The sequence below is a fragment of the Labeo rohita genome, chromosome 9 (assembly GCF_022985175.1).
Source record: "Labeo rohita strain BAU-BD-2019 chromosome 9, IGBB_LRoh.1.0, whole genome shotgun sequence".
Classification (NCBI taxonomy): Eukaryota; Metazoa; Chordata; class Actinopteri; order Cypriniformes; family Cyprinidae; genus Labeo; species Labeo rohita.
The window spans coordinates 32,858,706-32,871,909 of NC_066877.1; the positions used below are offsets into that span (position 1 = coordinate 32,858,706).

The 13,204-nt window shown below is 40.4% G+C and overlaps 1 protein-coding gene across 4 annotated transcripts in view; it reads right to left on the minus strand.

Moving 5' to 3' along the window:
- The window catches only part of xirp2b (xin actin binding repeat containing 2b), a 134,259-nt gene that overhangs the window by 4,437 nt on the left and 116,618 nt on the right, over window positions 1-13,204 (minus strand). For 3 of the 4 annotated variants that reach the window (XM_051119185.1, XM_051119186.1, XM_051119188.1), the window contains 3 exons: window positions 12,663-12,732; window positions 12,455-12,549; window positions 1,844-11,006 (listed from right to left, as the gene is read on the minus strand). In XM_051119185.1, the coding sequence (XP_050975142.1) occupies window positions 1,844-11,006; window positions 12,455-12,549; window positions 12,663-12,732 (9,328 nt within the window). Of the gene's footprint in view, window positions 1-1,726; window positions 11,007-12,454; window positions 12,550-12,662; window positions 12,733-13,204 lie in introns of all 4 variants that reach the window. The other variant, XR_007828419.1, reaches the window with a different exon arrangement.

Genomic DNA, 13,204 nt, shown 5'->3' on the forward strand with positions numbered 1-13,204 from the left:
TGCTCTCTAGACTCTGTGATTTCTCAGGACACTGATTTCAGTGATATGTGTCAGATAGTATTAACGCATATATGTGTGGTATAAAAAATAAATAAATACAAAAAAACAACAACAACAAAAAAAACGAACTAACACATTAACTAACAAAATAAATTAATAAATAAATAAATGTTAAGTTAAAAAAAGTAAATCTTTTTATGTCACATTGTATAAACAAAATTGTGTTAAAAAATTTAATGTAAATTCGAAAAAATAAATGTATTTATTTATTTATTTATTTATTCATTTATTTATTTAAAACTGTAAAATCAAACAGTCAGATAGCATTAACAACTTTGTTTGGGGTGTTCCAAAATAAATAAATAAATAATACAATTAAAATAAATAAAGACATGAATGAATGAATGAATGAATGAATGGTATGCCAAAAAATAAATAAATAATAATTTAAATTAAATTTTAAAAACTGTTTGTGTCACTTTGTATAAACACATTTGTGTTTAAAAAAAGGTAATGTAAATTTGACAAAATATATTTATTTATTAACTGTAAAATCAAACATGAACAACTGCATGTCTGGTATTAAATAACTAAATAAATACAATTAAAATTAAAGTAAAATTAAATTAAATAAAATTATATATTAACAAAATAAATAAATAATAAAAAATATGTTTGTGTCACATTGTATAAACAAATTTTTGTTTAAAAAATTAAATGTAAATTTGAAAAAAAAAAAATAAATGTAGTTATTTATTTAAAACTATAAACTCAAACAGTCAAAAAGGATGAACAACTGTGGGGTGTTCCAAAACAAATAAATAAATAAAATGATTGTATAAACACATTTGTGTTAAAAAAAAAATGTAACGTAAATTTGAAAAAGAAATAAATATATTTATTTATTTAAAACTGTAAAGTCAAACAGTCCGGTAGTATGAACAACTGTATGTGTGGTATATATAAATAAAAAATACAAATAAAATAAAATAATAAAATAAAATGACTAACTGACTAAATAGATAAATAAATCTGTCTGTGTAACATTGTATAAACAAATTTGTGTTAAAAAATTAAATGTAAATTAAAAACAAAATAAATTAATAAATTAAAAATAAATAAAAAAATATAAACTCAAATAGTCAGATAGTATGAACAACTGTGGGGTGTTCCAAAATAAATAAATAAATAAAATTATTAACTAACTAACAAAATAAATAATAAAATTAAAATGAAAAAAAATGAATAAATGAATAAGTGGCATGCCAAAACATGTAATTTAAATAAAATTTTAAAAGTAAAAAAAAGAAAGAAAAAAAATGTTTCTGTCACATTGCATAAACAAATTTGTGTTAAAAAATCAAAAGTAAATATGAAAAAAATAAATGTACTTATTATGTATTTAAAACTCAAACCGATAGTATGAACAATTGTATGCATGGTATTCCAAAATAAATAAATAATACAATTAAAATAAATAAATAATCTGTTTGTGTCACATTGTATAAACAAATGTAACTTTGAAAAAATGTCTTTTTATGTATTTAAAACTTTAGACTTTAAATCCAGTTACATTTTCAGCTACATGCAAATAACTGCAATGAGTCACATTTGTGACTTTTTATGACTGTCACATTCACATACACATTTACTCAACTAAATGTGGACTTGTCAGCTGGGGAAAGACAAAAGTTAGAAACACACACAGTTTGACCCGGTATTGTACCTTAGAAGTTTTTCAGTAGCTTGCTGTTAAATTTCATTCCCATCATGCACTGCAGGCATATTTACCCGGCACAGCAGTCTCGGTTTGATGCACTAGCGGGTGACGTGGCTCTCTCACCTGTGACACCTAAGCTTTTGAAAACACTCTCACTTTCAGTCCACGTTTTATGGAAGTTCTTCATCAGTTCCTCTGCAGAGGCCTCAGGTGACACCGTCACCTCTGACGTCTTTTTCTTCACAGCATCAGCATAGGAAAAAGGCACCCGTTGCGTCGTAACGCTTTCGGAGTGCGCGGAAACCGTCGTGGTGCTTCTTGATCCAATAATTTTAGTGCCAAACTCGTCAACAGAAGAATAATGCTCAGTGACTGTTTTTGTCTCTGAAAAGCCTGTTGGATCGACAGACTTGTCTACTTTCACATCTCTGTGCACAAGCGGAGGGGAGCTCAGCTGGGAGCATTGTTCCCTCTCTGGAGGAAGCTCAGGCTTTGAACCTTCAGATGCAATTTCACTCACTCTTGACTCCTGTTCCTCCTGTTTGTTTTGTAGCTCTTTGATGGGGGAACTTTGCTCACTCATTTCAAAAACATTTTTAATATCCTTGATGTTGAAAGGAGCCATATCCTCTTGTTGTCTTGCTTTTTTCTCCGTATCAAGCTCCAGGTCGTCAGTTTCCCTGCCAGGCTTCTCTGTATTGCCAACTGGGTCTTTTCTAATACCAACTTTCTCTTCTGACGTCTCAATTGGTTTGGCTAGTCCAGACAGGTCAACCTTAGAGAGATTTCCCTTTTCTTTCACAGCTTTGGCATCCTCTGGAACATTAACAGCATTTCCACTCACGTTGATGTTATTCACTTCAACACTCACCACTTTGAGAGTCTCCTCTTCAACCTTTTTCTCAGAATCAATTTTGATCTGCCGTTGGAACGTGGCGGGAGATTCCACAATTTCAGACTTCTTTCCAGCGACCGACACCACGCGAGACACCGGATCAGGCGAGGCGCCGCGGGAGAGCGTAGCCGTGGCATTTCTAAGCCGTGTCAGACTATCAGCCCGGTTCGAGGAGGGTGAAGGTGAGGCCCTGCTTAAGCGAGAGCTTGGCGTCTCAGACCTACGCGGAGGAGGTGTCGGAGGCGTTGGGGAAGGCGAGGGCACTGCCCTCTGTGGCGAGTCGGTTCTCTTCGTGGACTCGATGGTGATGAACGTAGGTGATGGAGAGCGCATCCGTAACAGTGGGGACGGAGCTCTGGGGTCAAGAGTGGTAACGCTGCTCGTTTGTTGCTTTCGGCTCTTGCGCGTTGTCTTCGTCTCCTCTTTGACCACCTTCTGTGTTTCGCACTTTGTAGAACCAATGGAAATCTTCGAAATTCTTTGTACAGCTCCGCCAGAGACTAATTTCTCAGAGGTGGCCTCGCATTCATGCTTTTCAATAGTGCCGTCAAAGTGCATTAGCTTAGCTTGAACAAGGTTTTTAACATGTGCCAGAATTTCTTTCAGCTTCTGTTCGTTGTGTTCGACAGCTGCCCCTTCTAAATCACTCTGCTCCTCTGGCCCCAGAAGCCAGGCGGGCATTTCATTGAGCAGCGTCTTCACAGACTTAAAGTCCATTTTTCCAGCAACCCCCTGTAACTCCGAGATACGAGACAACATCTTCTGCGCTTCGGCTTGTCTTAGAGATGTGTCTGAGCTTTCCACCGAGGACTCTGCAGGCTCCTTTTGTGCAGATTTGCCTGTCATTTTTATGGGAACATTTCTGCTTTCATCTTTTGATTCCTCAGGAATCTGCTGGCTTCCACTGGCCCGCTTTTGAAGTTTTACAGTCGCGCCCTCCTCCTGGAAACTCTGCTCTTGGACTGTACTTTCAGTTTCGATGACCTCCTTGTAAACCTTGGCGTGTCCTGTTTGAATGGTGTGCTGTGTTTGCACAACGGTGATTTCTTCTTGTTTTTTATCGGATGTCAGGACTGGCCACTTAGGCTCAGCAAGCGTGGCCTCTGTGGGCGAGATGGATGCGCCGTTGTTGCTTTGAGTAGCTTCTCTGTCTTTCTTATTTTTGCTCCTCCTTTTCTTTTTCGGAGTGGCAGGGGGCCCCTCTACAGGTTTCTCTTTGGCCTCTTTCTCTACTGTATTTTCTTTTTCTGTGGGGCTTTTTTCTCTGCTTTCTTTCACCTGAACACTCTCCTGCTCCACTGTGGCTTTCGCCTTGCCTTCCAGTTTAACACTCTTACTAACTTTCTTTGCCTTTTGACTGTCGACCTTTTGTGGCTTCTGATCAGCATCCTTAATTTGACTCTCTTTGTTCAGTTTGGATCGATCAGGGGAGTTTTTTTCTTGATTTTTCTTTGGGGAGCCTTCCTCTTTTGTTTTGCCCTCGGATAAAGATATGCTGCAAACATCTTTTCCAACATTCTCAGATTCATTTTTAGAGACACTTTGAGGTTTGTCTGTTTCGACAGAGGACTTCATTTCTTCTTTAGCTGTGTTTGTAATAACCGTCTTCGTCACCTGTTGTATGTTGGTCATCACGGATCTCTTCTTTTTCTTTTTAGTTGAAGTGGAGGTGGTCTGCTGCTGACCTGTAGAGCTCTGCGATGACTGATTAGAGATAATGTTCTGTTTAACTGAGGAAATAACAGCAGATTCTGAAGGAGATTTCTCATTTGTGGCAGCGATCAAAGCCTTGCTTGGGGGAGCGTTTGAGAGAGCTGTGTGCTTGGATGAATCATATGAGTCTGTGGCTGATTCGGATTTGGTCACACTCTTTTGAGCTCTCTCTTGAGTGAAATCAAATGATATGCTTGCCTCTGATTGCACCGTGCCCGTGCTCTCTGAAGAAAGCATTTCAAGGGCTGCACCGACTGACTCGTGCATGCGGATTTCAAAGGCCGGGGAGCGCGGTGGTGGCGGCGTGCAGCTTTCCTCCCTCTGCTGTCTGTACTTCTGTTCGGCTTGTATTAATGGGGTTTTGAATTTGCTTACCGGGGATTTGGGCGGAGGAGGAGGAGAGGGGGGTGGTGTGAGTGTTACGGGGGCAAAAACTTTCTTGGGAGGCCGTGGAGACTCCGGTGGCTGCTTTGTAAATGCAGACTGAATTTCGGAGGTTATCACGGTGGACTTAACTGATGATGTGGTGACATTTTTTCTACCCTTGGTCTTTTGTGTAGTCTGCACATCAATTTTCTCAAATGAAATCGCTGGCTCAAGCTTGGGTACTTTACACAGAGTTGGTGCTTTGACGGGTTTGACAGTCATTTTAGTAGGTTTGGATGGTGTTATGTTGGGCAGCGGAAGGAGGTCCAGCTCCTGTTCTGTGGGAGGTGGAGGGAGGAGGTCTAGCTCAGCTGTGGGAAGAGGAGGAGGTGGCGGGGTTGGTGGAGGAGGTAAATGCTCAAGTTCTATCTTGGATGGATCACATGGAGGAGGAGGAGTAGGAGGAGGGGGAAGATCATGATCACCCCTAATGCTCGGAGGAGGAGTGGGGAAGGAGATGCTATCATAATCTGGAGGGGGCGTTGGAGGGGGAGGCAGAGGGGGCTCGGGGTCAGGTGGTGGAGGTGGCATACAGATTTCCTGCTGTTTTCTTTTATCCAGTCTGATCAAACCCTTACAGCCACTTTTTTTGAGGTTACGGAAGTCAGTCTTCAACGTTTTGACACCGTGTGTTTGAACAATTGTTTTGTGCTCCAGCACTGTGGTTTTTGTCTCCTGGCTGCATGTTGCGGTGTGGCCGGTGATTGTAGTACTCTCTTGAGATGCGTATCTGTTTTGCATTGATTGCTTGTGAGCGCTTCTCTTCGATTCACTGCTCATATCAAGGTTTTTAACTGCAGGGGTGGGCTTCTGTGCCGGGATGTCTTTCACTGATGGAGACGGGGTCTTGGCAGGAACTTTGACCTTTCTTATCGGCTGCCTTCGGGGAATGGTTGGGCTAGCTCTCTGTGCCGTTTCCATTAAGTATTTTATTGTACCCTTAACGTCTCCTTTTATCACTTCTTCTTTCTCTGATTGCACTTGCTCTTGGGTGTCATAGAGCGATTTTATGGAAAGCTTCACGTCGCCCTCTGTGCTCGCCCTGCGTTGCATTCGGGGAGATGGAGGAGGTTCAAGTAAGAGTTGAATCTTGCCTTTCACGTCTCCCTGGACTTCAATCTCCTGCTGGCAAACCTTTCTCTCATTTGACGCTTCGTGTAGACTCTGTATTGCCGTGTGAATGTCACCCTTAACAATCACCTCCTTCTCCACCTCTCGCACTGCATGTTTGGCCTCCTCCAGCGATTTCAACGTACCTTTGATGTCACCTGGCACTAAATCTTCTACGACAATTTCCACCTTGGTGGAAGCAGAGTCTTTGAGTGACTTCAGTGCTCCTTTGATGTTACCAGGAATGATTTCGGGCTTGTCCACCTCTCTGGGCTGATTTTGGGCCTCCTCTAGAGACCTTAGAGTTGTAGGTAAATCAGCACGAATGACTACTTCTTTTTCCAAAACAACCGTCTGGTTTACAGACTGTGATAGAGAATTCATGGCTGCTTGTAGGTCTCCCCTCACAATCTCTTCTCTCTGTAAATTTTCCAATGAGACTGGAGGCTCGGTCATGAAAACCTTAACTGTGTTATGAACATCGCCTGGGACTATATCTTCCCTGTCCACCAGACGACCAATTTGAGCTTGATTACATGTCAGGCTGAGTTTCGTTCCCTTAATATCACCACCGATGATTTCCTCTTTTTCAATTTTACCTGGGTCAGCCTCATCTGGCTCTACCTGGAGCTTTTTGAGGTAATCCAGCGCACCCGACTCAATGCATGTAGAATAAAAGCTCACCTTTCCCCTTTCTGCTTCATCCACTTTAATTCTCACAATCTCTTCTGTGTCTGGATTGCAAAGTCTCTCCAGGCACCCTTTCACATTACCTCCAACTATATATTCTTTCTGAGTGCTTGATTCCTCTGGAGAATTGAATAAAGAGTAGATCGTCATACGAACATCTCCCTTTTCGTCTTCTTGAATGAGAATGCCCCGTTTGCCGGTGCTCTCCTCTTTCAGCAGGTTGTTTATGGCTTCCTGAATGTCACCTCTTATTATTTCCTCTTTCTCCACAGAGGTGCCGCTGTGCTCTTGGAACAGCTGTTGCACCGTGCCGCTGATGTCTCCCCTCTCCTCTGCATTTATAACTATTCCCCTTTCGGTATTCTCTTGCCTGTTAAGGAGGTTCATCATGATGTTTTGCAGATCTCCTTTAATGATGTCTTCTCTTTGGATCTGGGGAGTTTCTTTATTCATGAGGTTGTACTTAGCCATACGAACGTCTCCAATTTCATCTGCCTCTATAATGATACCTTTGTTGTCCACCATTCTTTGGGTGAACAGTTCATCGAGGGTGGCTTTAATGCTTTTACCAACGATTTCCGTCTTCTCCAAGCTGCTCTCGTTAAATTCAGTGATCGGCGTGGTTTCAAAAAGCCACGTTGTGGTTTTTACATCCGCTTTGGGGATTTCTTCACAAATTATCTTCTTAGCTTCGTCACTTTCGTTGATATGATCAAGAGGATTCTTCTCAAATAGCCACACAGACTGTTTGACATCCCCCTTCAGCTCTTCCTCCATAACAACAGTCTTCATCTCATCTTCTGACTTTTCACCATGTATCTGATCAATTGTATGTGTTTCAAACATCCATTTTGCCGTCCTAACATCTCCTTTATGAATCTCACTCATGCTGACAGTACGCACCAACTTTTGAGACAAAGCATCAGATTCAAAACGCTGCTTGTTTGTCTTTACATCCCCTCCCTGAATGTCCTCAACAGTTTTGATTGATATTTTGGCATCTTCTGCAATCTTATCAAGGGGCTGGGTTTCAAACCTCCACCTCGCTGAGCTGACATCACCTTTTTGGATATCTTCCTCTGTAACGGCTTTTAAGAGATAGACCTCATCTGTCTCTCTAATTGAGTCCAGGGGCTTTGTCTCAAACAGCCAGCGGGCTCCTACTACATCACCTCTATGAATTTCTTCTTTTGTAAGTGTGGTCACTTCATGATAATGGCCTTCTTTGTCTTGGATGGCATAGAGAGGCTGAGTCTCAAACATCATGGCGTATGTTTTCACATCTCCCTTTTCCTCATCCTCTCTTATGACTTTCTGCAGCTTTCTCATTTCGGCCTCAGAGGACGCATCTTGAATCTCATCTAACGTGTAGGTCTCAAAAATGAATCTGCCTTTATCCACATCGCCTCCCTGAACATCTTGTACCGTGCGAGCTCCTTTTAGCTCACCGGGGGTCTCTGAGATTTTATCTATGGGTTGGTTCTCAAACAGCCATTTGCAGTTTCCAACATTTCCTTTCTGAATATCCTCAGTTTGAGCGCTCCTCAGCTGTCTCATGAAATCCTCAGAGGTTGAGCTCATAACGTCAGAAGATTGGGTTTCGAATATGTATTTCATCCGAGACACGTCCCCAGATTGTATGTCGATCTCTGTAACGCTCTTAAAAGCTTCTCGCTCTCCTCCAACAATGTTCTCTAGGTTCTCCGTCTCAAACAGGAAACGTGCCAGGCGGACGTCCTTTCCGTGAATGTCCTCTTGTTTCACAGTGCGAGTTTGCAACACTGTCTCTGAGTTATCCTGTATGGCATCAAGGGTTTGAGTTTCAAAAAGCCAAGTGCATGTTTTCACATCGCCTTTCTGAACTTCGGCAGAATCTTTCGTACCCTGAAGTTCTTCTCGTTCATAAAGCATGTCTATAGGTTTGGTCTCAAAAAGCCACTTACAGGTTTTAACATCACCTTTGACTATTTCTGCCGTCTCCCTAGTAACGCACTCCTCATCTTCAATATTGCTAAAATACTTAATGGCATCGAGAGGCTGGGTTTCAAAGAGCCATTTTGCCATCTTGACATCTCCAGATTCGATCTCTTGCTGTGTTATGCCCTTTATGATTTGGAATTTATTGATGCTCTCATCGAATTGGTCAATAGGGCGAGTTTCAAACATCCACTGGCAGCTTCTGACGTCTCCTTTGACGATTTCTTCCCGCCGCACGGTTCTGACCTCGTGATAATGCCCGGAGCTGTCTTGCAGTGCATATAACGGCATAGACTCAAATAAATCTTTATTTGATCTGACAGAGCCAGTGGTGACACCCTCAACTTGAATTCTCTGACTTTCGTCATATTGGCTTAAATCATAGGTTTCAAAAATTTGCTTGTAATTGCTCACATCCACATTTTCTATATCCTCCAGATTCACAGTTCTTGTTATTTCCTTTCTCTCCTCTCTGATCTGCTCCAGCGGCTGGCTCTCAAACAGCCACTTCTGGTGTCGAACGTCTCCTTTCTCCTCAGATGTCATCATTCTTTTGAGCTTCCCCACCTCTGCGAGCTCTTTCATCTCATCTTTTGGCGCAGTCTCAAAAAAGTGTCTGGCAGACTGAACGTCACCTCCTATAATTTCTTCTGCACTTACTGGCCTGGCATTGGAATCATCCTTTAACTGATCCATCGGCTGCGTCTCAAACACCCAACAGTTTCTGCGGACATCACCCTTGTAACTTCTATCTATTTGTTCTGATTCGATCGTTTTCACAAACTCTCTTTTCTCCTCTTGAATGTCTTCCAAACGCTGGTTCTCAAACAGCCATCTTTGATGTCTCACGTCACCTCTTTCTTCATCAGACGCTATGGTTTTCTTAAGTCGGTTTACCTCATCATCCTCATCCTTAATGTTCTCCAGAGGTTTGTTTTCAAACACCCATTTTTGATGTCTCACATCACCTCTTCCTTCTTCAAATGCTGCTTTTCTATTTAGTTTCCCCACTTCTGGAAGCTCTTTGAGCTCATCCGGTGGAGCACTTTCAAATAAGTGTCTCACAGAACGAACATTACCACCAATAATCTGTTCTGTGGTGACGGGTCTGGAGTTGGCATCATCTTTAAGTGAGTCCATAGGCTGCGTCTCAAACACCATGCAGTGTTTGCGTACATCCGCCCCAAGAATCTCTTCTTTCTGCTGATTTTGCAGTCTCTCCCACTGGGCGTTTATGGAGTCAAGCCTCTTGGTCTCAAACAGCCACCTTCCTCTTTTCGCATCACCCACCTGGTTGTCTTCCATGGATATACTTGAGATTAACCTGACCTGAGAAAGGTCCATGTCAATGTCATTCAAAGGCTGAGTTTCAAATAGCCATCTTGATGTTTTGACATCACCTTTCTCTGTCTCCTCTCGGCGGACAGAAGTAATCAAAACCATCTCACCGGAGTTCTCCCTCATAACACACATGCATTGCGTCTCAAACATCCAAATGACTTTCTTCACCTCCAACTTGATCTCCTCCAGCACAGACTTTAAGCTCAGCAACTGCTTCTCATCCATAGTTTCAGTGTCGCCCAGAGAATCCATTTCTTGGTTTTCAAACATGTACCTCACAGACTTCACATCCCCTTCCGTGGCTTCTTGTGTGAAGATGACTTCTTTGGTTTGCTCATCATCAGAGTGAATTTTATTTAGCGTATCCATCGGCTTGGTCTCGAACAACCAGGCGGCCGTGCGAACATCTCTCTTCCCCACTTCGTTCACTAGATAGTTTCGTTTTGCTGAATCACGTTGCATTCCCAGTGCATCCATGGGCTGCGTCTCAAACATCAAAGCCCTGTTCCTAACGTCACCTCCAGGAATGATTTCCTGCTGATTGATCTTTTTCCCATATTCTTCGTTATCCGAGTCATCCTTAATGCAGTCCAAAGGTTTGTTCTCAAACATCCAGCGCATGGACTGCACTTCGCCTCTCAAGATCTCATCCCACTCCAAATATTCACGTTCCGGGCTTCCGTTTGAATTGCTGCCGGTGTGTTCAAACTGGTATGCTGCCTCTTGAACGTCTCCTACTTCTTCAATGTCATCGTCATTGTAGAAATCTCTTTCCAGGTCTTTTCTGACATCAGGGTGAATGTGTTTGCAAAGACGTTTCAGCTCTAATAGCTCCCTCTGTTTGTAGTATTGCTGTCTGTTCACTGTTTGTTTCACTGGAGGTTCAGGAAAGTTTTCCACAACTTCTGAAGGTTCCTCCAGTAAGTCCGGTGGGGGCGGTGGCAGATAATCCAGATCATCATCATCTTCGTCATCATCATCTTCATCATCAAAAGCAAACTCAGAACTCGGTTCAACTTCTTCCACTTTCTCTGTGGCAACACTGTTCAGAGTCCTTGACATCTCACTCTTCACAGTTTGATGGGACGCGATCACATCTTTTGGCAGCTGTGAACGGCTTTTGTCACGTTCAATCTTTTTCAGAGAGAGAATAATGAACAGAATTCAGTGGAGCTCTGAAATGGCTTATACTTCAGCTGGATCAGAAAAGAACTTTCATTTTTTATGAATGTCCAAATATGGGCAAATTATTTTAAAGGCCTTTCTAGTATTTTTGTGTCCTTATTGTACATTCAAAAAAATGCAAGCAAAAAAAAATTGTTGTTGTTGAGGCTCAAAATCTTTTCTTTTGTGTCTGAAAAGGTTCTGCTTGAACTGTTTTTTTTTAAGTTATCTGATTTTTGTAGCAGCTCTGCTGCAGCACTATGTGTGCCCTTTGCATTTGAAAGAGTAATCCATTTACTAAACAAATGGTTTTTCTAACCCAATGCATTGTTAAACTTAAAAAACAGCTTTATTAATATATTAGACACACTTCCCTAAAACCATCAATATCATGTACTACACTAAATTACAGCACACTGCAAAAATGTCCTTTTAATGAGTTTTAATTAGTCTTTTTGACATTTTCCAAGTAAAATATGTAAAAATCTCTAAAACAAAAAAATGCATTAGACAGTAAGATGTTTTTATAGACTAAATCTTTAACACAGTGTATTTTTATCAGAGCTGTTAGTCGATTAATTTTTTTTAACCTAATTACTTACATGACGTGTCGATTAATTACTCTAATTAATCACAAAATAAATTTGACTGTGAAAATACCCACAAAAGATTATTTAAATCTATTTTTGTGTTAAATGAGAAAATATCAAGTAGAAATGACAAATTTTAGCTTTAGAAAGAAATATTTTATTTGATTCAACATCGAATTTATTACACATAAACATTTAGGCTGCAACGGCCTTATGTAAACTATAGAACATAAAAGAAGAAAACGGCTTCAAATGTAATACGTTCTCTGTTTAAAATAAAATATTAACTTCTTATTTACTGAACTGTTGTATAAAATCATTTAAGCTTGTAATAGATCGGAACAAAATCAGCACTCATGTCATATTGCTCTTGCTGCCCTTGTGATATGGTGTGATATGACAAAATACATACAGAGGCATTTTTTGCACTAATATCTTGAATTTTAGGGCATAACTGCATTTGTGGATTTGTTGCCCTGCATCATATTTGCCAACAGCAAACTATACGAAATATAAGAACAAAAAAAAGGCTAGACTTTGAGTTAGAACCACCACTGCTATGCATTGTCATTTGGATGCACAATAAAGACACAAAAATAACTCCATATCAGATGTAAAGTGTATTTACAATGACAACGTCAATACGCTGAGAGTTGAACACAGGTTCTCAAATCGTGTGAAGCTCATTGTAACTATGCTGTTGAAAGTGTAGGGACTCATGGAAACATGTAAAAAAGATGGTAAGCAGAGTCTTTTTATGCACTGAATCCTATTAAACCATAATACATTCATGTGCCAGAGCAGAGATGTAGGCTAAAAAGGACTTACCTTAATTTTCTTGCTCGGGGCTGCCTCCTCAATAGTCTTTTCAAAATGCTGTGCCAGTTCTTTAGTCGAGAGCCTTGGATAGTAGTCTTCCTCCTCTGGAAGCAAAAGTTAAAATTAAATACATTCTGTGAAATGCACTGTAAACCAAAGAATGGGTCGTTGTGTGATACAAAACTTATTATCTGTAAAATACTGCTGGTAAACTTACCCATTTCATTGTGATTATTCTCATAACTGGAAACAACCTCCCGGCTATGAGCGATTTGATCACGTGCTGTCTGTTATATGGCAAAATAAATACAACAACTTAAATTTAGTGGTAATGTGAGGATCTAAATGATTAGTCCTGGCATGAATTTGGCAGATGTTTTCATAAGCATTTTGTTTTATCGGTATGTGCATTCAATCCTTTGGAGAGATGTAGTGTTGTTAGTGCCACGCTTTAGCAAGTGAGCTTATAATATTATACTGAGTAAATACATTTTCAAAGTATATGGGGATAAGGTATCCCTAACAGTGTGTGTCACATTCTGTACAATGAGTTTAAACAATTAAGGCCCTTTCACATGACTTGCATTAGATTAAGTGCAAAAATTCTATAATTTGCATAATTTTAAGAATAAACTAGAAAATAATGAAAACACCTGTTTTTTAATTGACTTTGCCATATAAAAGTCAATTAAAAAATAAAAATGCTAAATTTTACTGATTAATGATAAATCTGCCATTAGTGCAAAAATGAATACATTA